Here is a 23232-nt window from a genome sequence, read left to right on the forward strand (position 1 = left end):
GGTTTGCCCTCGGTGCGCGGAGCTCGGCTCATTCTCACGCTTGCTCTAAAGGTGCTGAGCACCCTGAACACCACCTGGGCCACGATGCAGTTCGAACATGAGCCTCACCCCAGGACCGGCATCATGCTGCTCAAGTCAGACGAGGCGCTCATCGAGACGCTGGAGGACAACCAAGTGCAGCTGCAGAACCTGATGACGTCCAAGTACCTGGCCTTCTTCCTTCAGGAGGTGTCGGGCTGGCAGCAGAAGCTGTCGACCACCGACTCCGTTATCAGCATCTGGTTCGAGGTGCAGCGGACGTGGTGTCACCTGGAGAGCATCTTCATTGGCTCTGAAGACATCCGCAGCCAGCTGCCAGAGGACTCCAAGCAGTTCGATTCTATCGATCAGGATTTCAAAGTGAGGAACTTCCCCTCCTGCGCCCCCTGCGAGCTTGTCGCTGGTTCAGGTACGGCTGAATCCTTTTTTGTCTCACAGGAATTAATGGCTGATGCTGTAAAAACTCCCAACGTGATTGAAGCTACCAACAAACCTGGGCTCTACAACAAGCTGGAAGCACTGCAGAAAAGGTGGGGTTTGAGTCACCCTGATGAAGCATCGTGGAGAAGCCTCCACCGACCAGTCTAAGCCCAAAGAGGCGTTTAATTCCTCCAGCAGTGACGTCAACTTCAACAGAACAATAACTTTGCAGAGATTAAAAACCAGGACATTTTTAACTGTTTTTTTTTTTTCTCTTCCTGGTTTCCTGTTAGACTGGCCATCTGTGAGAAGGCTTTGGCTGAGTACCTGGAGACAAAACGCCTGGCCTTCCCTAGATTCTACTTCGTTTCCTCTGCAGACCTGCTTGACATTTTGTCTAACGGAAATGAGCCCGTTGAGGTATGGGTTGAATGCAAAGCCTGGAGACAAGTCCGGCACCTCTGACGTGCTGACTTCTTACGGCAGTTTTAAAATACTCTAAAAGACAAAACTGCATCCCTGGTACGCCGCTTCTCAGGGCTGCAGCACCCTGAACAGTCCAGGAGTGAACCAAAGCTGTAAAACAGCTCTGTGCACTGGTCAGGCACAGCCGAGTCCTTTTTCGTGACTCTGCTCTCGTGCCTCTGTCCGTAGGTGTCCCGTCACCTGTCGAAGCTGTTTGACAGTCTTGCTAAACTGAAGTTCAAGATGAGCCCTGACAAGAAGCCCCTGAAGGCTGCCCTGGGGATGTTCAGCAAGGAAGAGGAGTACGTGCCTCTGGACCAGGAGTGCGACTTATCCGGGCAGGTCAGCGAGGTCTCGGGCAGGGCTCTGTGGGGTGGAGCTGTGCAGGCTCAGGACCGAGACAAACCTGCTGCTTGTGCAGTAGCAGACTGGCAGCAGTTTTAAAATGCTTTCATAAAGGTTTCCATGAAAACAAACAAACAAAAAACAAACAAACAAACAAACAAACCAGGAATAGGACCCACCTTACAGCTATAGAACAGAGCTGCAGCAATGTAAGGGAACATGGAAACAAGCTGCCTTGCAGCCCTCAGCCAGGGGGGGCTCCCCTGGTGTTTGGTCCCCGGGGCCATGGGGGACGGTCCCGCTGTGCACCGCTCCCTGTCTGTGAAGTCCCCGTGCCCCTTCTTGGGGCAGCCAGGGCACAGGATGGAGGCTCCCATCCCCACATCCCCATCTGGAGCAAGAGGCCACTTGTGGTGTGGAGCCATGGCCGGGCAGCTCCATGACAGCAGCTGCCGGTGGGAGCCGCAGGCAGCCGGGACAGCAAAGGGCTGCCGAGGGCTCGCTCAGAGTTTGCTGCTCGCACCAGGTTGAGGTGTGGCTGAACCGCGTGCTGGCGAGCATGCGCTCCACGCTGCGGCACCTGATCCCCGAGGCCGTGATGACCTACGAGGAGAAGCCGCGGGAGCAGTGGGTGTTCGACTACCCGGCACAGGTGGGGAGCTGGGGGGGCCGGGGCCGAGCTGGGGGGCTCAGGGCAGCCGCCACAGGGGTGGGCGCGATGCAGGAACCGGGGCTGCTGCTGCCTGCGGCACGGGTCCCCAAAACGGGACAGTGACAATCTGGTTCTGTGCAGGCAGCAGATTGCAGGGCAGGGGAAGCCAGATGTTGCACATCCGTGCTGAGCTGCTGCAGCCTGGCTCCGTTAAAATTCTGGCCAAGAGTGGGAACAGGCAGTAATTTACAGGAAAATCTGGTTGGGGCAGCAAGGACAAAGCCTGTCCCAGGCCGTGGTGGGGAGGGCTCGTTTCCCCTTATTGCCGCATTTTGTCGCTGGGATTTGTTGCAGGTTGCTCTGACATGCACCCAGATCTGGTGGACCACAGAAGTTGGCATTGCCTTTGCCAGGCTGGAGGAAGGCTATGAAAATGCAATTAAGGATTATAACAAAAAGCAGGTTCGCATCCCTGGGACCTTGTCCTGCAGCCCCCCCCGGCTCTCAGCAGGCTGAGGCGTCTCAGACGGGTAGGGAAGTACAACGCCGTTTTCTGTTTATCATTTCTTCCCTCCCTCAGATCACTCAGCTGAATGCACTGATTTCACTCCTCATTGGAAACCTGACTGCAGGAGACAGAATGAAGATCATGACGATCTGTACCATAGACGTGCACGCCAGGGACGTGGTGGCCAAAATGATCGTCGCGAAGGTAGAAGTTACACCATGGTGCTTTCACTGCTTGCTTTCTTGGCACTTCTGAGCAAAGTTTTTCTTGTTATTCTTTTATTTTCTGATACTTTCAAAGTATCCAAAGTGTGAGAAAGCACAAGGAAGGTACAAAGGTGCAGAGTTTGGGGTACCTGGGAGCAGGGGTGGCAGCACAGCAGGGCTCACACCGGGCTGGGTCTGAGCCGTGCCGGGAGCGCGAAGCTCTGGGGGTGGCAGGGTCCCGGCCACGCGGCTGCTGCCTGGGACCTGCTGGTGGCACAGGCTCAGGCAGGGACCCTGAGCAGTGACCCTGAGCCCCGGTGGAGTCACTGCGGGCATTCCTTACCCAAAGGAGCCCAGGTCCCTGGGGCGGGTGGGCTGTTGGCACACGCTCCCCATCAGGAGGTGGTGGATGCCCCACAGGTGGAGAGCGCGCAGGCGTTCACCTGGCAGTCGCAGCTGCGGCACCGCTGGGACGAGGGCAAGATGCACTGCTACGCCAACATCTGCGACGCGCAGCTGCAGTACTCCTACGAGTACCTGGGGAACACCCCGCGGCTGGTCATCACCCCGCTGACCGACCGGTAGGGCTCGGCTCCCCGCACCCCGTGGGCTCAGCTCCGCAGGGGGCAGCGGCAGCGCTGAGCCCCCCTGGCCTCGCCCCAGGTGCTACATCACCCTGACGCAGTCCCTGCACCTCTACATGGGGGGGGCCCCCGCCGGCCCCGCGGGCACCGGGAAAACGGAGACCACCAAGGACCTGGGCCGGGCGGTGGGCATGATGGTCTACGTCTTCAACTGCTCCGAGCAGATGGACTACAAGGTAGGGCCGCGGGGAGCAGGCGGTGGTGCCAGGCAGGTGAGAGCCGTCCTGCAGGATGAGGGGAGACTTTTGGGAGGCACCCCTGCAGCACGCCCCCCGCCTCCAGCTGCAGCGCCCCGTGCTGATGCCTGAAGCCAGGCTGGGCTCTTGGTCTCCTCTCCCCCAGCTCAGCTGCCAGCGAGGGATGTGGGGCCAGGCAGCTGCTGCCGGGCTGTCCCGGGGGAGCTGGGGGCCATTTCCCGAGGGAGCAGCACGAAGCACAGGAGCCGAGCGGCTCCCAACAGTTGAGCTTCGTAACAAATCCCCAAACTGAAGCCTTCTTGGGGAGGCTCCGTGTCTCTGAAGCCTCTTCCCTTTGCTTTGATCTCCAGTCCTGTGGCAACATCTACAAAGGGCTGGCTCAGACCGGAGCCTGGGGCTGTTTCGATGAATTCAATCGCATCGCGGTGGAGGTGCTGTCGGTGATTGCTGTGCAGGTAGGTGCCCTCCATACAAAGCCACACCGCAGTGCCTCCCAGTATGGGATGAGTCCATCGGACTCTCCAGTCTGAATTCCCAGCCCATGCACTGAGCTTGCCCCAGGTTAAACCCAGCTCCCAGAGGGACCCTTTGCAGCCACTGTCTGTGCCGTGTCGCGGTGGGGAGCGTGGTGATGCGGGGTCTCTGGGCACGGTTACGAGCAGCCAGCCCCAGCGAGCACTGGCAGCAGGGACCCGCGGTGCTGTCCGCACTAACACGTCTGCTCGCCTGCCCAGGTGAAATGCGTTCAAGATGCGATTCGTGCCAAAAAGAAAACATTCAATTTTCTTGGAGAGACAATAGCGCTGGTGCCGTCGGTCGGACTGTTCATCACGATGAACCCTGGCTACGCGGGGCGCACAGAACTGCCTGAGAACTTAAAAGCTCTGTTCAGGTACCCGCGGGCAGATGAGGCACCGCTAACCAGCAACCTCCACAGCGTTTGCCTGTGTTGTAGCACATCGATGACATGGACAAAGCCTTTACTAGAGCAAATGAGGACAGCCGTGTGTCCTGAGCCTGGTGTGAGACCTTGGCTCCCCCTGGCTGGGGGCAGTCAGAGGCTGGGGGGTTTGGCTGCTCAGCAAGCAGGGGAGGCTCGGGGCTGCTCATTGCCACCGTCAGTAGCAGGGATTGCAGAGAAGACAGAGCCAGGCCCTTGGAGGTGCTCTGTGGGAGGACAGGAGATGGCTGGAACGAGCTGCAGCAAGAGAAAAATTCAGCTGAGGATAATGAAAAAAGCTCCCAATGGGGGTGGTCAAGCACAGGAGGGGGTGGCCCAGGGGTGCTGTGGGACCTCTGTCCTTGGAGAAACCCAGACCTCAGCCAGAGCAGCCCCAGGAGGCTGGACCAGTGACCCCCAGAGACCCCCCCCAGCCTAATTTACTGCCTAATTCTGTAACGCTGACAGCTGCACTGAATGGTTTAAATGGAAAACTGGGGTGCAGATTTTTGCTGGCTGCGGGAGGGCGCGGGGGCTTGTGGCTGCGTGCACAGCTCTGCTGACCCAGTGCTGCTCTCCTCCAGACCCTGTGCCATGGTTGTCCCAGACTTTGAGCTTATCTGTGAAATCATGCTGGTTGCAGAAGGTTTTATGGACGCCAAGCTTCTGGCAAGAAAGTTCATTACTTTGTACACACTCTGCAAGGAGCTGCTGTCTAAGCAGGTAATTTAACCATATCCACGGTTCTTTAAGTGAAAGAGTTAATCCGAATTTCAACCCTGAGAGACAGTTTAGAAGTTTCTCAGCTGGCAGTGATGTGCTGGCTTGTGCTCTGTGAAGTTCATGTCTATGGCTGGACGAGTTCCACTCCACGCTGGTGTGTCATATGGCATATTTCTGCCTTATGGAAGAAATCAAGAGGTTCAAAAATAGAATAGAGTGTAGCCCGTTGAGGCACGAGCATCCAGATGTTCTGCATCCCAGCAGAAGTGATTTACAGGCTGGATGTGTGACAGACTGACATTCGTTCCTGGGCTGACTGGGGCTGGCCTTGCAAACAAGCTCACTTCAGGGCAGCCGGACAGGCACCGTGTAGATGACCTGGGCGTGGGGTGAAACGAAAATGAAATCCTCACATTTTGCCACCCGCCCGGCAGGACCACTACGACTGGGGCCTGCGGGCTATCAAGTCCGTGCTGGTGGTAGCGGGCTCCTTGAAGAGGGGGGACCCCGGCCGCGCTGAGGACCAGGTTCTGATGAGAGCTTTGCGAGACTTCAACATCCCCAAGATCGTAACGGACGACCTGCCCGTGTTCATGGGGCTGATCGGAGACCTGTTCCCTGCTCTGGACGTCCCCAGGAAGAGGGATCTGAACTTTGAGAAGGTTTGGGCGCAGGCACAGCCGGGAGGGTGGGAGAGGTGGAGGCGTGCGCGGGGCTGGGGCATGAGCCCGGCCCTGGCACCGCCGGGCACTGGCAGCGCCCTGGGGTCTTGCTGGGGCTGATCCAGCTCCGTGTGGTCAGCGCCTGCTCCCCCCCCCAGATCATTAAGCAGTCCGTGCTGGAGCTGAAGCTGCAGGCGGAGGAGAGCTTCGTGCTGAAGGTGGTGCAGCTGGAGGAGCTGCTGCAAGTGAGGCACTCCGTCTTCGTCATCGGCAACGCCGGCTGCGGCAAGTCCCAGGTAGCAGCCACACGCAGCCCCGAGGTCTGCAGCAATCCCACCTGGGGCTGCACGGGCCTGGGCACGCTGCAGCAGACGGCAGCGAGGAGAAGGAGGTCCAGGGCTGCGGGCACCCTTGCAGGAGCAGCCGTCACCGCTGCACAAATCCCCTCTCCCGCAGGTGCTGAGGTCGCTCAACAAGACTTACCGCAACATGAAGCAGAAGCCGGTCACTGTGGACCTCGACCCAAAAGCTGTGACCTGCGATGAGCTGTTTGGGATTATTCACCCAGCTACACGGGAGTGGAAGGACGGTGAGACACCAAGGCTGGCACGGGCAGTCCCAGGGTGGCACCTGGCTCGTACGGCCAGCAAGCGAGTGGTGGGTGCACAAGCAAACACCCCCTGAGATGCATCTCTGAGAACACCTCTGTGAGCGGTGACAGCAGCGGGAAGGCCTCTCCTTGGGGCTCTTTGCTGGAGCGATGGGGAGAGGAGGGAGGGCGGCGTGTGCAGGGGAGGCACCAGTGCAGAGCGTCCCCCCCAGTGAGCGCGCTGCAACAACCCACGCGTCTCTTTGCGGGCAGGGCTCTTCTCTTCCACGATGCGTGACCTGGCCAACATCACTCATAAGGGGCCCAAGTGGATCATCCTCGATGGAGACATCGACCCCATGTGGATCGAGTCCCTGAACACGGTCATGGATGACAATAAGGTTGGTGCCATCGCACCTGGGGAGCTTTGCTTGTGAAGTCAGCTTGCATTCATGCCTGCTCCCCAAAATTGGAGCTGCCCCCCTCCTGATGGGCCCCTTCCCTCAGGTTCTCACCTTGGCCAGCAATGAGCGCATCCCCCTCAACCCCACCATGCGGCTGCTCTTTGAGATCAGCCACCTGCGCACCGCCACGCCGGCCACGGTGTCCCGGGCAGGAATCCTCTACATCAACCCCGCGGACCTGGGCTGGAACCCGTGAGCACGGGGATGGGATGGGGGCAAGGGCAGGGATGGGATGGGGATGGGGATGGGGATGGGGATGGGGATGGGACGGGTGGGCACAGTCCCTGCGCGCACCTGCAGCCCTCCCCATCCCTTCCACAGCGTTGTGACCAGCTGGATCGAGAAGAGGACCGTGCAGTCCGAGAAGGCCAATCTGACCATCCTGTTCGACAAGTACCTGCCTGTGTGTCTCGAAAAGCTCAAGTTTGGGTTCAAGAAGATCACCCCCATCCCTGAGATCACGGTGATACAGATGATCCTGTACCTGCTGGAGTGCCTCCTGACGCCGCAGAACACCCCGCCGGACTCTCCCCGGGAGCTGTACGAGCTCTACTTTGTTTTCGCCTGCACCTGGGCCTTCGGCGGGGCCATGTTCCAGGACCAGGTACGGCCCCGCTGTGCCCGCTGGTGAGAGCCTCGCGCCCGCTTCCTCCCGCGGCCACGTCCCTGTGGGAAGGAGGAAGCCGTGGTGGCCGCCTTCGGAGCTTTTCTCTGTTTGGTTCCTTCCAGCTCGTGGATTACCGTGTGGAGTTCAGCAAGTGGTGGGTGAACGAGTTCAAAACCATCAAGTTTCCTTCTCACGGGACAATTTTTGACTACTACATTGATTCGGAAACAAAGAAATTCATGCCGTGGACTGAAAAAGTGCCAACGTTCAGACTGGATCCTGAAGTCCCTCTGCAGGTAATTCCCACAAACTGTCTGCATTTGCATCCTTGATTTGTTTATTACCCCGTGGTGTTTCCCCCAAGCAACCGTGGGCCAGAGCATCTGCAGCAGCGCAGGTACCTGGGCTGCCCCTGCCGCGGCGCTGTGCAGGACGGCACCAGGCACCCCCCGGGGCTCGCTGCGCTTTGCTTTACTTCCATGGAAACCTCAGTGCGAGCTGCAAGTTGCAACGCTGCTTCTTCAATTTCACTCTAACATGTGGCTTTGCAGATTTTCATGAAATAATTATAACTATTACCTGAATGCAAAATGCACGTAAAAAATTATTTGCATGTATCTTTTGAAATGCTGTGATGAGGGAGGGGTGGTTGCATCAAAGATGTCAGGGAAAAGGGGAATGTTACGGCCAAACAGGGCAGGGACATGGGCAGGTTTCAGCTGTGCTGTGTTGTTTTGTTTTGATGGCATGTTTTTCCAGCAGCTCCCATTCTGGGTCAGAAAGTTTTTACAATAACCAACCACTGGGACCTTTTGCTGTAGAGAGGGACCAGATTAGTACGGCAGGATGGAATCTTGGTTAGAGCAGCTGGTAGTGCCGGGAGAACCGGGCAGCGGGTCCGAGGGAAGATCTGCAGGCAGACTCAGAGCTCGGCAGCACGGGGTGAGCTCTGCGGGACCAAGAGCTTCTTTTCCCCAGGCCTCCATGGTGCACACGACGGAGACCATTCGCATTCGGTACTTCATGGACATGCTGATGGAGAAGCAGTGGCCGGTGATGCTGGTGGGGAACGCGGGGACGGGGAAATCGGTGCTGATGTGGGACAAGCTGGAGGCGCTCAGCACGGACGAGTACCTCGTGCAGTCCGTGCCCTTTAACTTCTACACCACCTCGGCCATGCTGCAGGGTAAGAGCTGGTCACAGCCAGCCCTGTGCTGGGGGGGCCCCGCAGCACTGCCCCACCGCAAACCCTCTCCTCCCTCCGCAGCCATCCTGGAGAAGCCCCTGGAGAAAAAATCGGGGAGGAACTACGGTCCACCGGGGACCAAGAGGCTCATCTACTTCATCGACGACATGAACATGCCCGAGGTGGACAAGTACGGCACCGTGGCACCGCACACGCTCATCCGGCAGCACATGGACCACGGGCACTGGTAGGTGGCCGGCTGGTGGCACGGCCACTGCAGCTCGGAGATGCTCAGCCCAGAGGCGTGTGCTGTGGCACGGCCATCAGGCCGATCCCTCCCGTCCTGGTGGAGGACCCGCAGCCGTGTCCCTGCTCACGCTGCCTCTGGCGTCACACAGCCAGCAGAGCCCCGCAGCCCCTGCTCAGCAGCTGCTGGGAAGGCTTTGGCAGAGGAATTAGGAAAACTGGCAGCTATCCCAAACCCCGCAGACCCATCCAAAGCAAATAGCCCCTGGCTGGGACCCCCCGTGTGGCACGTAGGGTTTGCTGGGAAGCGAGGAGGGGGTGACAAGTGCCAACTGCTGCAGGGTGTGCGTGGGGTCAGGGCTTGCCCTGGGGCGCGGGGAGGTCTTGGCACAGAGCAATGCCAAGAGCGCTGCCAGGCTTCACCGAGCACCGGGGATCTGGGCACCCCCAGCAGAGCGCAGAGGGGCTGGTGGGGCTGGAGGAATGTGCCCCAGGGGAAACATCACCGTGACGGCCCTGGCACAGGTACGACAGGAACAAACTGACCCTGAAGGACATCCACAACTGCCAGTACGTGGCCTGCATGAACCCCACCGCGGGGTCCTTTACCATCGACTCCAGGCTGCAGGTACGCAGGGCTCACAGTGCTGGGGTCCCAGCCCGGGGCCGGAGCCCAGGTGGGGTTGGAGAGCCCCGGGGTGCTGGCTGGCTCCATCAGCCCCTGCAGGGCAATGCTCCCCCCTGAGTCTCTGCTTCCTGCTGCAGCGACACTTCTGCGTCTTCGCCGTGAGCTTCCCCGGCCACGAAGCGCTGCTGACCATTTACAGCGCCATCCTCACGCAGCACCTGGCCCTGCAGAAGGTGCCGGTGGCGGTGCAGAGGCTGCAGACCCAGCTGGTGGCGGCAGCGCTGGGTGAGCCCCTGCCTCCTCGGGTGGGGAGGGCAGCGCGCGGCAGCCCCTGCGTCGTGTGCCCTGTGCCAGGGTCCCGGCAGCAGGGAGTGGGCAGCACCTGCAGTGAAAGCCTGGCCGCCCCCCTCTCTCCAGTTTACGTTCCAAATGCAGCACTGGGTCCCTAGGAGTTGTGCTGCTGAAGTCTCAGGGATTGCAGGGTGGGGGTAGCACGGAGCGAGGTGCAGCCACCCGATGGTCCCAGGGTGCTGCCCACCCGCTCACCCCGTGTCCTGCCCACAGCCCTGCACCAGCGGGTCACCTCCACCTTCCTGCCCACGGCCATCAAGTTCCACTACCTCTTCAACCTTCGGGACCTCTCCAACATATTCCAGGTACCGGTGGGGCTGTTCCCTTTAAAACACACTTAGTCCATGCTTTCCTTTGCTGTGTGTCCTTGCAAGTACCCCGACCTTTTCCCAAAGCCAACTTCTTAACTCAGCTCTGAGTAGCAGCAAAATAAACCTTGAGGATTTGTGTGTTTGCCAGGGCTTGCTGTTCTCCACCCCCGAATGCCTGAAGAGCCCCATTGACCTGGTGCGGCTCTGGCTCCACGAAGCCGAGCGGGTCTATGGAGACAAGCTCATTGATGAAAAGGATCAAAAAAACTTTGGAAAAATGCTAACCGACACCTGTAAAAAATTCTTTGATGTAAGTTGTGCTGGAAAACAAGGGAGGGCCCCAGCCCAACAGGGCTGCGTGGCAGGCTGAGCTCAGCGCTGCGCGGGGGCAGGCGGCGTCCCTGCGCCTCGTGCCCAGCGCTGCCCCTGCCTCTCCCAGGACCTCAGCGAGGATCTGGTGTTCGCCAAGCCCAACATCTACTGCCACTTCGCCCAGGGCATCGGGGAGCCCAAGTACCTGCCGGTGCCAAGCTGGCCGTCGCTGAACAAGCTGCTGGGAGAAGCCCTGGACAACTACAATGAGGTCAACGCCGTGATGAATTTGGTGAGCGCCCTGCCGCGGGACGCCTGCGCCGAAGCAGCGTGTGGGCACCGCTGTGACACCGCTCTCAGTCAGCTCTGTGTGATCAGGGGCGTTCACAGCGTTTGGTGCTGTGATTCAGAATATTAATCCTTCTCCCGTGTTTTCTTTAGGTGCTCTTTGAAGACGCGGTGTCTCATATTTGCAGAATTAGTCGGATCTTAGAGTCTCCCCGAGGGAATGCGCTGCTGGTGGGAGTAGGAGGCAGCGGGAAGCAAAGCCTTTCGCGGCTAGCAGCTTACATTAGCTCTCTAGATGTGTTTCAGATAACGCTGAGGAAGGGATACGGCATCCCAGACCTTAAGGTGAGTGTGGCTTTCCTCCCACACCTCCTTGGGTGGTGCAGCCTGCTGGCAGGGACAGAGGATGCAAACGCTCTGCAGCCAGCCCTGTGTCTGAGGTGGGCACACACAGCACCCTGCTCTGCTCTGTGCATGTCTGCACTGCACAAAGGTGTCTGCTGAACACCCTCGGGTCCTGCTCCCCACAGCATTCCCCATCCATAGGGCAGGTGCACCGTGGGCAGCTCCATCTGAGCACACAGCATCGGGCACCCTGCACCTTCCCGAACACAGCCCCTGCATCTCCGAGGGGTGCCAGGCTGGTCGCAGGGCACCTGGCGTGGTGCTGCCCCTGCACGACACCGGGCACCGTGCCTGGTTCTGCTCCGGAACGGCCCCGGGTCTGACAGCTCCTCTCCCCTGCCCAGCTGGACCTCGCCTCCCAGTACATCAAGGCAGCCGTGAAGAACATCCCCACCGTGTTCCTGATGACGGACTCCCAAGTTGCCGAGGAATCGTTCTTGGTCCTAATCAATGACTTCTTGGCATCCGGGGAGGTGCCGGGGCTTTTTCAGGACGATGAACTGGAAAACATTATCAGTGCCATGAGGCCGCAAGTGAAGTTTCTCGGATTGCAAGACTCAAGGGAAAACTGCTGGAAATTATTTATAGAAAAAGTCAGGCGTCAGTTAAAGGTAGGTGTGCCCCCACCAAGGGTGTTTTGCAAGTGCTCTGACGTGCTTAATCCAAAATCTGTTTGCAAACATGACACAGAACGCTGTGGTTTCATTATGCTGTAATGAGTCTGAGTGAAAGACATTTTCAAAGCATCCTCAGCCAACTGCAAGCCCCGCGGCCCCAGGGCTGCAGCTGCTGACGCCCACGTCCTTACCTCTCGGGCAGAGGGGTGCGAGCGGCACTCACAGGGAGCCCGGCACCAGCAGCAGCGCTGGCCCAGCCCCTGCTGAGCAGAGCAGGGCACGCAGCTGCACAGCGGCCCTGGGAGCAGGGAAGGACTTGAATGGGTGGGAGGCAAAGCCTCAGCGTTCAGCAGCGCCGCGTGCAGCAGTGGGGAGCAGGCAGCGCTGTGCCAGCGGCCGCCCCACTCAGCAGCACCCCCTGCCCAGGTGATCCTGTGCTTCTCCCCCGTGGGCTCCACGCTGCGGGTGCGGGCGAGGAGGTTCCCGGCCGTGGTCAACTGCACAGCCATCGACTGGTTCCACGAGTGGCCCGAGGATGCCCTGGTGTCCGTCAGCAGCAGGTTCCTGGAGGAAACAGGGGACATCGAGGTGAGTGCCATAGGGGTCCTGGGTCAGGGCACAGCGCGCCGCGAGGGGAGCAGCAGCTGCATCCTGCTCCCTGCTCCCTGCTCATGGGACCCCAGGGATGGGAGCGGGGACGAGCTCCCAGCCGGTGCTGGTGTCAGAGGCTGCAGCCTCACACGGTGCACGTGGGACGAAACTCTTAAAAGACACCACAACTAACAGCCAGGACCAGCTCTCCCGCAGTGCTGCACAGGCTAAGCTGGGTGATGGGAGTCTGGGGAAAACCAAAGCAGGGCTTAAGAACAAATGTTTGTGTTGTGACCGCCTGCGTTTTCCAGCCGTGCGCTGTGCTGCTGTGGTGAAGCAGCTCTCTGACTGCCGGCTTCTGCCACTAAACGTGTTGCTAACACTGCACGAACACTTGGATCACCCCTCGTGTGTGTGCTGCAGCAGTGCCACAGGGCGGCTCACTGTGTTCTACTGCAGCCCGAGGTCAAGGTCTCCATCAGCCAGTTCATGTCCTACGTCCACACAAGCGTCAAGGAGATGTCCCAGATCTACCTGGCCACCGAGAGGCGCTACAATTACACCACGCCAAAAACCTTCCTGGAGCAGATCAAGCTCTACCAAAACCTGCTCGCTAAAAAGAGGAGTGAGCTCATTGCCAAGATCGAGCGGCTGGAGAACGGCTTGACAAAGCTGCAGAGCACGGCGTCACAGGTGCCTGCCCCCCTCCTGGGGTGGGATGGGGGGAGCGAGCTGGGCAGCCAGAGCCGGGCTCTCAGAGCTTGCCCCACACAGGGTGGTCACAGTGGCCGGGGATCCGAGCCGTGCCAAGCTGCTGCTGCGAGGCCGGCAGGGCTTGGTAGGCATCCCACCCCCTCCCATCCTCCCCCATCCAGGTGGATGACCTGAAAGCCACACTGGCGATCCAGGAGGCAGAACTGAAGCAGAAGAATGAGGACGCAGATAAACTGATCCACGTGGTGGGCGTTGAAACAGAGAAGGTCAGCAAGGAGAAAGCCATCGCTGATGAGGAGGAGCTGAAGGTCCAGGCCATCAACACGGTACGAGGCTGGGGCAGCACGAGCTCTGTCAGCACCGTGGTGCTGTGGCCGTAGCCAGCACCGGGCACGGCTCTCACCCTGTCCCATCCCCTCGCCTCCCCAGAACGTGGCTGAAAAGCAGCGAGCCTGTGAGAGCGACCTGGCGAAGGCAGAGCCTGCGCTCATCGCCGCCCAGGAGGCGCTCAACACCCTCAACAAGGTGTGAGAGCCCCCGGTGGGGTGCGGCTCCATGGGGGTGCCGGCACGGCTCTGGGGCCCCAGCCCTGCCCGGTGCCGGGCGATGCTCAGCAGCCCCCGGTCCCTCCCCAGAACAACCTGACAGAGCTGAAGTCCTTCGGGTCCCCACCACAAGCGGTGGTGAACGTCACGGCAGCCGTGATGATCCTGACAGCCCCCAACGGCAAGATACCCAAGGATAAGAGCTGGAAGGCGGCAAAGGTCATGATGGGAAAAGTGGACACTTTCCTGGATGCCTTGAAGAAGTTTGACAAGGAGCACATCCCGGAGGCGTGCCTCAAGGCGTTTCAGTGAGTGCCACCTGGGAAGGACCAGCGGGGGGCTGGGGGCAGCTCAGCTCCGAGCACCAAACCCAGACACGGGCCCTGCCCTCCAAAACTGCGCCCGTGAGCTGCACAAAGCAGAGCAGGACAGGAGCCACCGTTGGCCTCGGCGGGGAGGCTCAGCACGGCGTGTTGTTCTCCCTCTCCAGGCCCTACCAGTCAGACCCCAGCTTTGACCCGGAGTTCATAATGTCAAAGTCGACGGCCGCGGCAGGGCTGTGCTCCTGGTGTTTAAACATCGTCCGCTTCTACGAGGTGTACTGTGACGTGGAGCCCAAGCGGCAGGCGCTCGAGGAAGCGAACGCAGAGCTGGCAGAGGCACAAGAAAAGCTCAGTCGCATTAAGCACAAGATCGCAGTAAGTGCGCGCTGCCTCCCGGGCAGTCCCCGGCCAGGGCTGGCTGCTGCAGCCCGCGGCTGTTTGCCTTGGCCGGCATCCACCGTGGCTCCGGATCAGCCGCTAACCATTCAGCTGCGGGCCGCGGAGAGATGCCAGCAATGAATTAGAAAGATTCTTACCATTTGGGCAGCCCGGAGTCCAGGTGCTGTCTTCTCAACAGGGACTGCAAGCTCATTAGCGTCTGCAAAGCTTTCTCCTGGCCGGCAAGCTTGCTGCAGTTGCATTTGGGATGTGTGGGAGCTAACTGTAAATGTGTTGTCTTTTGAAGGACCTGAATGCCAACTTGGCAACTCTCACTGCACAATTTGAGAAAGCTACGGCCGAGAAAATCAAATGTCAGCAAGAGGCTGATGCAACTAACAGAGTCATCACGCTGGCCAACAGGTACCGTGCGAGCAGGGCTCCAGCAGCACGGGGCTGGGGGCAAGCAGCCGGCACTGCTGCTGCTCCCCGCCTTGCCTCGCTCCCTCCGACACAAAGGTCAAGGCCAGATTCAGGCCCCTCACTTCCCCCAGATTAAAAATTCCCACATGTGAATTGGGCTGGAAACTGACAGCAATGCGGTGGGGCAGGATGGTGCAGTCACAGAGCTGCGGGCCCTGAGGCACAGCCCGAGCTGCCCCTCTGCCAAATTCGCAAGCAGAGCTGGGTTCATCAAACCGGGCGTTTGGCGAGGGCTGCGCCGTGTGTCCCGGCTGGGTCCCTGCACCTTCTGCTCCGTCCCTGCAGGCTCATTGGGGGGCTGGCGTCCGAAAACGTTCGCTGGGCTGAGTCGGTGGAGATGTTCAGAGAGCAGGAGAAGACGCTGTGCGGGGACGTGCTGCTCATCTCCGCCTTCGTGTCCTACGTCGGATACTTCACCAAGAAGTACAGGGCCGAGCTGATGGAGAAGTACTGGATCCCCTACCTCGAGGCACTGAAGGTGAGCGGCTGCGGAGCCCCCCCGGCAGCTCTGCCCCCTGCCCCGGCACCGAGGGGCCCGCGCTGCTCGGGGGCCGGGCACCCAACGTCCCCCCATGGCAGGTGCCCATCCCCACCACCCCGGGGCTGGACCCCCTCAGCCTCCTCACCGATGCCGCCGACGTGGCTGCGTGGAGCAACCAGGGGCTGCCCAGCGACCGCACGTCCACCGAGAACGCCACCATCCTCTGCAACACCCAGCGGTGGCCGCTGGTCGTGGACGCCCAGCTGCAGGGCATCAAGTGGATCAAGAACAAATACGGGGGGGAGCTGAAAGCCATCCGGCTGGGCCAGAGGAGGTGGGTCGGGGGGGCAGCTGCCCGCCCCCTGTGCCCTACAGGCTCTGCACGCCCATCAGAGCCAAGGCACCTGAGAGCAACAGGGGCCAGGGTGTGCTGCAGGGTCTGGCTGGGGGGCGTTTGCCCAAGCTCACCACGAGCCCCCCTCCCTGCCCGGCTGCAGCTACCTGGACACCATCGAGCAGGCGGTTTCTGAGGGACACACGCTGCTGATCGAGGACATCGGTGAGACCGTGGAGCCAGTGCTGGACCACCTGCTGGGCAGGAACACCATCAAGAAGGGCAGGTTGGCACGCACACTTGTACCTGCTGGGAGACCCACTGCTGCCCTAAATTGTCCCTTTATGCCCCGTTTGCATGACAGCAGCTGGGGCCACATCCATGCCCCCTTCACACGGGAGCCCCTGGCCACATCCCTCACTTTTCTCATGGTTTACGCTTGTAGTCCATGGGACTTCGGGGCTGTTCTGGTCTGCTGAGTTCATTTAGTGATTTAAGAAGACCATGTTCCCCAGTGCACCTGCAGGATAACACCTGATAAACCAGGAGGTTTTTTCCTGGCAGACACAGGCACGTGGTCAGTGGTGGGGCTCTTCCCCCATGTCCTGCGCCGTGTTGGTGCTCCCAGCCCTGACACAGGAGCTCTGCCCCCACCAGCTGCAGCCATGGGGAGCTGCACCCCTGGTGGCCCTCCCTGGGCTCATGGTGCGGCACCCACAACATCAGGAGCCCAGAAGCAGCCTCAGATTCCCTCTGCTCCTCAGTGCTTTGCCCTGCCCGGGCTGTTTTGGCTCTTCTGCTCTTGCTGTGCCACTTCCCAAGCAGAGAAAAACATCTCAAGGGGCTGGAAGCAGCACACGGGTGGAGGGCTCCTCTCTGTGAGGAGTCGCTGCCAAAATCCAGAGATCAATCTCACTGCCTGCACAGATACATTAAGATAGGCGATAAAGAAGTGGAATATCACCCGCGCTTCCGCCTGATCCTGCACACCAAGTACTTCAACCCCCACTACAAGCCCGAGATGCAGGCGCAGTGCACCCTGATCAACTTCTTGGTGACCCGCGAGGGGCTGGAGGACCAGCTGCTGGCCGCCGTGGTGGCCAAGGAGCGCCCGGACCTGGAGGACCTGAAGGTGCGGGGGCTGCGGGGAGACAGCTTCTGTCTGCTGACCGAGCCCTTTGTGTGTTCTGGGGGTTGGCTCATTCGTTTTTGTGGTTGCTTTTGCTTATTTATCGACCTATTGCTCTGTTTATTTATCGTTTGTGGGTTTTGTTCTCCCCGTGCCTGCCGCCTGCGGTGCGCTCGCTGCTGCGCCCTGCGGCTGCACTTCGGGGGTCTCATGAGCTGGGGTTGTTCTCTCGGGGACCCATCGCCCAGCCCGCCAGCGCGTCCCCTTGTCCAGATTGTGCTTGTAAACAGAGAATTTATAATTAATGCAAAAGAAGATAAAGCCAGCAAAGCTGCCAGTGATCTGCACTCCCCTGCACGCTCTTTGTTGGGGAGCTCCCAGTGCAGATCCTGGCCAGCAATGCCGGGGGGGCCACCGCAGGCTCTTGAAGGAGTCGCAGCTCCCCTGGGCCTTGGTGTTGCAGGCAAATCTCACAAAAAGCCAGAACGAGTTTAAGATCAACCTGAAGGAGCTGGAGGACTCCCTGCTCGCCCGGCTCTCCGCCGCGTCAGGGAACTTCCTGGGGGACACCGCGCTGGTGGAGAACCTGGAGACAACGAAGCGCACGGCCATGGAAATTGAGGAGAAAGTAGGCGAGCGGCCCCCACACCGGGAGCAGCGGCCCCGCGGGCACCAGCGGGGGATCGGGCACTGCCTTGGGATGCGGCAGTAACACCGCGCTCCTGGGCCTCCAGGTGAAAGAAGCAAAAGTCACGGAAGGTGAAATAAACATTGCTAGGGAGAATTACAGGCCAGCAGCAGAAAGAGCATCCCTGCTGTACTTCATCCTGAGCGACCTCAACAAAATCAACCCCATCTACCAGTTCTCCCTAAAGGTGAGCATAAAGCGAGGCGGTGATTGATGCGTACGGGGCGGGCGTTTGGGGGATGCGGGAGGTTCGGCGTTCCGGCTTTTTGCTTCCAATAAAGCACCCAGGAGCACGGGTGCTGAGCCCACCCCGGCTCTCCATTAGGCCTTCAACGTGGTCTTTGAGAAAGCCATTCAGCGAACGGCTCCGGCTGAGGACGTCAAGCAAAGGGTGATCAACCTGACAGACGAGATCACCTACTCGGTCTTCATGTACACTGCACGGGGACTCTTTGAGAGAGACAAACTCATCTTCCTGGCCCAGGTTGCCTTCCAGGTAATACGAGCAAATGCATCAGGCTGCTGTATTTTAGTATCTTTTCTGAATTTATGTTATTTTAGACACATTTTCCTACTGCTGTGCTGCCACTGGGGGCTCAGGAGCTCCTTGCCCGGTGCACGCCGTGCCGCAGGGCTGCAGGCAACTGTGCGGCAGCCACAGCAACGCGCTCCCTCCTCACCAGATCCTGACCATCAAGAAAGAAGTGAGCCCGCTGGAGCTAGACTTCCTCTTACGCTTCCCTTTCAAGACCGGCATTGCGTCCCCTGTGGATTTCCTGCAGTCCCAGGGCTGGGGAGGCATCAAGGTGGGTCCCGAGTTCACCATCGGTGCTGGTGCGGTCCCAAGCGCGGTGCGGCAGCGGGGTCAGGCTGAGCTGTGACACCCAGGGAGGGAGCACAGAAGCCAGCACCGGCTGCAGGTGGTGAGAGGCGGCTCCTCTCGGCCCCACGAGACCGGGAAGGAGCAGGGGCAGCGGTGCTGAGGGTGGGTGCTGAGCACAGCCACTGCCCAAGGGGCTCCAGGGGCAGCACCTCCCTCTGTGCTCGCTGTGCCTTTCCTGCTCATGCTAGGAGAGGGCGTAAGGGAAAATGGACAAAAGGTTGCTCTCAACAGCAAAACGATGCTTATGGACAAGTTGTGATTTGCTGCAGTTTGGGCTGTCATCGGTAGCAGCGTGTCCCCCGTGTGCCCGGCTTCTTGCCCTATGAGGGGATGTCCCAGCCATGCCCCCACATTCAGCATCCCCTTTCCAGTGGCACCCTGCACATCCTGGGGGGGCCATTCCCCTCCTCACCCTGAAACAGCCGTGCCCAGCACCGGGCTGGTCTCACAGCTGCCCGGGCCCATCTGTGGCACCACGCACCCGGCGCTGCGGTGACCCCCGGGCCGGGTGGAGCAGCGCCCAGCGAGGGTCTGGTCTTTGTCTGCCGGACCCCCAGGCCCTCTCGGAAATGGATGAGTTCAAGAACTTGGATAGTGACATCGAGGGCTCAGCAAAGCGATGGAAAAAATTTGTCGAGTCTGAGGTGCCCGAGAAGGAGGTGTTCCCGAAGGAGTGGAAGAACAAAACGGCCCTGCAGAAGCTGTGCATGCTGCGCTGCATGCGGCCGGACAGGATGACCTATGCTGTCAGGTGCCCAAAACACGCCCGGCGCGTGCAGCTCGGCTGCTGCCCAGCGAGAGACCGCAGCAAGCATCTTTGTTCCCGGCTCACACGCGGGGCTTTGCCTTTCTGTAGGAACTTTGTGGAAGAGAAGATGGGCAGCAAGTTTGTGGAAGGAAGAAGCGTTGAGTTCTCCAAGTCATACGAGGAGAGCAGCCCCTCCACCCCCGTGTTTTTCATTCTCTCCCCTGGCGTTGACCCTCTGAAGGACGTGGAAGCCCTGGGTAAGGTGGTCCCCAGCCAGCACCAGCTCACAAAGGCTCTGGGCTGGTGTTTGTTTCATGGCAGGAGCAGCACAGCCCCATCTTCCTAACAAAATACGCATCGTGGCCGTCTCCTCCCCTTCCCAGGCAAGAAGCTGAACTTCACCATCGACAACGGGAGGATCCACAACGTCTCGCTGGGGCAGGGCCAGGAGGTGGTGGCAGAACGCGCGCTGGAGGTGGCGGCCGAGCAGGGGCACTGGGTCATCCTGCAGGTGGGTGGGGGCTGCCCGGCCCCATGGCAAATTGCCGAGGTTGGATTTCAGAGCACGCCGTACAGCAGGGCTCTGTGTTGCAGAACATCCACCTGGTGGCACGCTGGCTGGGCACGCTGGAGAAGCGTGTGGAGCAGCACGGCATGGGCAGCCACGCCGACTACCGCGTCTTCATGAGTGCCGAGCCGGCCCCCAGCCCCGAGGCGCACATCATCCCGCAGGGCCTGCTGGAGAACGCCATCAAAATCACCAACGAGCCGCCCACCGGCATGTACGCCAACCTGCACAAAGCCCTCGACCTCTTCTCCCAGGTACCCGCACCCTGCTCCCCCCGCGCTGCCCTCCCAATGCTGCCGGCTCCCCTGGTCCCCACCGAGCCCCCGTGGTGCTGCGCCAGGAGCCAGAGCCAGGCACCTTCACAGGGGCATTGGGGAGAGCCGGAGCCCCCAGGGCTGGGCAGGGCGGGCGCTGGGAGGCTGCTGGCTCGCCCCGGAGCCGGGCGGCACCGCGCTGCCCCAGCCAAGCATGCCGGGGGTGTGAGCCCGGTGTGTCTGTGTGTATAGATTGCTCATTTTTTTAGTAAACAATCAAGTGCAATAATTAACCACCCAGCAAGGCTTTAAAAGATAAGTTTATGTGTTGTTTTTTTTTTTTTTTTTTTTTCTTTTTAAATATACCGTCTTCAGTTCTACTTTGCCATCTCCTGTAAATTTTCTTCAACAGCCAGAGGGCTGATGGTGATATTCACTTTTTCACTTGCAAGCCCACTCTCTTTTCTTCCACTGCAGGACACGTTAGAGATGTGCAGCAAAGAGATTGAGTTCAAATGCATCCTGTTTGCACTCTGCTACTTCCACGCCGTGGTGGCAGAGCGGCGCAAGTTTGGTGCTCAGGGCTGGAACAGGTCTTACCCCTTCAATAACGGTGACCTGACCATATCCATTAACGTCCTGTACAACTACCTGGAGGCGAACCCAAAGGTAAGGGCCTTACAAACAACCATACCTCAGGAGGGGAAGGGGCAAAGCCCTGGTTTGCTGCACAAACGCCTGCTCGTGTGGGAGCCGTGCAGCAGGGCTGTGGCACACACACATTGAGCACAGACTGGGAGCAGAGCCCACGCTGGCTCAGCCCCTGGCTGGGTTGTGCTGGTTTTTTAACACGCCTTTCTGCCCCAAACACAACGCGTGCCCCAAGAACAGGAGTGCAAGGAGCAGGCTTGGGCTTCCCCCCCGAGCAGTGTCCTGCCCAGCCCTGCCCTTCAGCCGCGCACTGCTGACCCGAGCAAAGCCGGAGGGCATGGTGCAGGAGCCCAGATGGGGACAGGGGCAATCGGTGGGCGAGCACAGGACACATCCATGGCCACAGCCCCGTGTCCTCTTCCCCTTTGCTTCTGCAGGTCCCGGGGCACTGTTACATCTGTGGGTCAAACAGAGCTCGCGTGGTTCCACAGTGATGCGTGCAGCCGCCCTCACCTCCTGCAAGGGGCTTCTTGCAGCCCCAGAGGCAGCAGGAAGCTCACGGGGAGCATCTGTCTCCTTGTAGGTCCCCTGGGATGATCTCCGGTACCTCTTTGGTGAAATCATGTACGGTGGGCACATCACAGACGACTGGGACCGCCGGCTGTGTCGGACTTACCTGAGTGAATACATCAGCGTAGAGATGCTGGACGGGGAACTGTACTTAGCGCCGGGCTTTCTGATCCCTCCCAGCTTGGATTACAAGGTAAGACGGATCTCACTCACCATAGGCTGTGGTAATTAGCATCATAGTTTGCTGTGGAAAACCACTGCTCTGGATTAAGGCATGCTAGTCAAAGTTCCTTCATGCAAACCAAGAGGGAGTGTAGGAAAAAAGTTGTGCCTTTTCAATCCAGTGGAAACAGGCAGAATTACTGGAAAAATAATTCTTGTGGCTGGTGTGGTAAGGTAAAGGCTTATTTAAGACACGAGTGGAAAATCATCTTAAATAAGCAAGGCCAACTAGCTGTAAAGCACCATCAGCAGGAAAGCAATGATGCACTTTCAAGGCTGAAGTGAAACTCTGCTCAGACGTAAGTACCCGCTGAGGTGACATCAACTGCCTTGTGCTCAGGGCTACCACGAGTACATCGATGACAACCTGCCCCCAGAGAGCCCCTACTTGTACGGCCTTCACCCCAACGCAGAGATCGGCTTCCTGACCGTCACCTCGGAGAGGCTTTTTCGGACAGTTTTAGAAATGCAGCCCAAAGAGTCGGATGCTGGAGGAGGTGCCGGTGTCTCCCGAGAGGAAAAGGCAAGTGCAGCTTCTGCTTCTGCACAGTGAACACGGCGCTGCAGAGGCCACAAGGGGGGTGCCCGGGGAGGGCAGGGCCAGGCCCGGCACAACCCCCCCAGGGAATGCAAGGGGCAGGGACACCCCCGCTCCCTGCAGTGCAGGAGAGCAGAGCTGCAAGGCCAGCACAGCCACAGGCTGCACGCTGCCAGCCTGGCACCGGGGAGCGGCCAGCTCAGTGCTCACAAGCTGGATGCTCCTCCAAGGAGGTTTTATTTGAGTGTGTTTGCACTGGGTTTGTGTGACCATATCCGTGAGCACACGGTGCAGTTACAAGAGGCAGCAGTGGTCAGGGAGGTTACTCGGATAGGTAGAGACGTGCCAAAGGCAAAGCGTGGCTCACACACAGCATCCTCCACAGCCTGAGCATGCCTAGTAATTTCTGTGCATGATGACAACTACTAAAAATACAGACTTTTTATTTTTTTTAAAGTCTTCCTTCTGACTCCTTGGATTTTACAGTTGAATTTCAGATGTCTTAGCTTGAAATCTTATCTTCCTAGCTCTCAACAAAGAGCTGCCACTTTTTAAGATTAAAGAGGTGTTAGTAAAAGTGTAGAGAATTACTAAGGAGGAAGCACAGGAAAGGGCAAAGGCAGAAAAAGAAAAATCTTACTAGCTTAAACTGTTAACTTGCAGCATTTTTTCCCTAGATAAGAGGAGTTTTATGGTCTCTTCTTTCCAGGTGAAGTCAGTGCTAGACGAGATCATTGAGAAGCTGCCAGAGCCATTCAACATGATGGAGATCATGGCTAAAGCCGAGGACAAGACGCCCTACGTGGTGGTCGCCTTCCAGGAATGTGAAAGGATGAACATCTTGACCCATGAAATCAGGCGCTCTCTGAAAGAATTAGATCTGGGACTAAAGGTAAGTGTTCAGGTAGCTGGCTAGAAAGCACCTCTCCCGCACCTCTCCCTCCCAAATAATTTCTCGTGACTTGCCCGTGGCCGTTGCTTGTTTCACACCCTGTCTTGTACAAAGCTGTTGGCTACCGTTGCTCACCCCCTTACACATCCCACCCCGTGAGGTACAGCCCGGCAGTACCAGCCCTGTGCTTTGTACTGGGTCTGGAATCAAATACTTCCACCAGTCTTGCTTTTTCCAGATAAAACTGCCCTGCCTTTTCTCTTTTTTAAAGGGAGAACTAACGATTACATCAGATATGGAAGAGCTGTCAAATGCTCTCTTCTACGACAACGTGCCCGAGTCGTGGACGCGTTACGCCTACCCCTCTCTTCTTAGCTTAGGAGCCTGGTACGCAGACCTGCTCCTTCGCATCAGGGTGAGCAGATTTCTTTTGAA

General features: G+C 58.9%; 1 protein-coding gene across 1 annotated transcript in view; it reads left to right on the plus strand.

Moving 5' to 3' along the window:
* DNAH17 (dynein axonemal heavy chain 17) overlaps positions 1 to 23232 on the plus strand; it is a 34997-nt gene that overhangs the window by 9886 nt on the left and 1879 nt on the right. Inside the window, exons 25-76 of the mRNA XM_068654706.1 lie at positions 52 to 399; positions 478 to 569; positions 753 to 879; positions 1114 to 1266; positions 1796 to 1921; positions 2276 to 2383; positions 2502 to 2633; positions 3056 to 3216; positions 3299 to 3455; positions 3827 to 3931; positions 4211 to 4368; positions 5001 to 5139; positions 5574 to 5801; positions 5960 to 6097; positions 6258 to 6390; positions 6664 to 6791; positions 6898 to 7046; positions 7176 to 7458; positions 7584 to 7757; positions 8440 to 8647; positions 8729 to 8894; positions 9419 to 9521; positions 9659 to 9806; positions 10086 to 10177; positions 10332 to 10493; positions 10623 to 10787; positions 10937 to 11128; positions 11533 to 11799; positions 12232 to 12393; positions 12856 to 13089; positions 13272 to 13436; positions 13540 to 13635; positions 13746 to 13963; positions 14146 to 14353; positions 14664 to 14779; positions 15125 to 15317; positions 15419 to 15654; positions 15818 to 15940; positions 16582 to 16786; positions 17247 to 17411; positions 17518 to 17658; positions 17797 to 17967; positions 18155 to 18277; positions 18912 to 19105; positions 19211 to 19359; positions 19486 to 19613; positions 19697 to 19924; positions 20402 to 20593; positions 21159 to 21338; positions 21708 to 21890; positions 22615 to 22797; positions 23069 to 23212. Of these exons, the coding sequence (XP_068510807.1) occupies positions 52 to 399; positions 478 to 569; positions 753 to 879; positions 1114 to 1266; positions 1796 to 1921; positions 2276 to 2383; positions 2502 to 2633; positions 3056 to 3216; positions 3299 to 3455; positions 3827 to 3931; positions 4211 to 4368; positions 5001 to 5139; positions 5574 to 5801; positions 5960 to 6097; positions 6258 to 6390; positions 6664 to 6791; positions 6898 to 7046; positions 7176 to 7458; positions 7584 to 7757; positions 8440 to 8647; positions 8729 to 8894; positions 9419 to 9521; positions 9659 to 9806; positions 10086 to 10177; positions 10332 to 10493; positions 10623 to 10787; positions 10937 to 11128; positions 11533 to 11799; positions 12232 to 12393; positions 12856 to 13089; positions 13272 to 13436; positions 13540 to 13635; positions 13746 to 13963; positions 14146 to 14353; positions 14664 to 14779; positions 15125 to 15317; positions 15419 to 15654; positions 15818 to 15940; positions 16582 to 16786; positions 17247 to 17411; positions 17518 to 17658; positions 17797 to 17967; positions 18155 to 18277; positions 18912 to 19105; positions 19211 to 19359; positions 19486 to 19613; positions 19697 to 19924; positions 20402 to 20593; positions 21159 to 21338; positions 21708 to 21890; positions 22615 to 22797; positions 23069 to 23212 (8679 nt within the window). The remainder of the gene's footprint in view (positions 1 to 51; positions 400 to 477; positions 570 to 752; positions 880 to 1113; positions 1267 to 1795; positions 1922 to 2275; positions 2384 to 2501; positions 2634 to 3055; positions 3217 to 3298; positions 3456 to 3826; positions 3932 to 4210; positions 4369 to 5000; positions 5140 to 5573; positions 5802 to 5959; positions 6098 to 6257; positions 6391 to 6663; positions 6792 to 6897; positions 7047 to 7175; positions 7459 to 7583; positions 7758 to 8439; positions 8648 to 8728; positions 8895 to 9418; positions 9522 to 9658; positions 9807 to 10085; positions 10178 to 10331; positions 10494 to 10622; positions 10788 to 10936; positions 11129 to 11532; positions 11800 to 12231; positions 12394 to 12855; positions 13090 to 13271; positions 13437 to 13539; positions 13636 to 13745; positions 13964 to 14145; positions 14354 to 14663; positions 14780 to 15124; positions 15318 to 15418; positions 15655 to 15817; positions 15941 to 16581; positions 16787 to 17246; positions 17412 to 17517; positions 17659 to 17796; positions 17968 to 18154; positions 18278 to 18911; positions 19106 to 19210; positions 19360 to 19485; positions 19614 to 19696; positions 19925 to 20401; positions 20594 to 21158; positions 21339 to 21707; positions 21891 to 22614; positions 22798 to 23068; positions 23213 to 23232) is intronic.

The sequence above is a fragment of the Anas acuta genome, chromosome 18 (assembly GCF_963932015.1).
Source record: "Anas acuta chromosome 18, bAnaAcu1.1, whole genome shotgun sequence".
Lineage (NCBI taxonomy): Eukaryota > Metazoa > Chordata > Aves > Anseriformes > Anatidae > Anas > Anas acuta.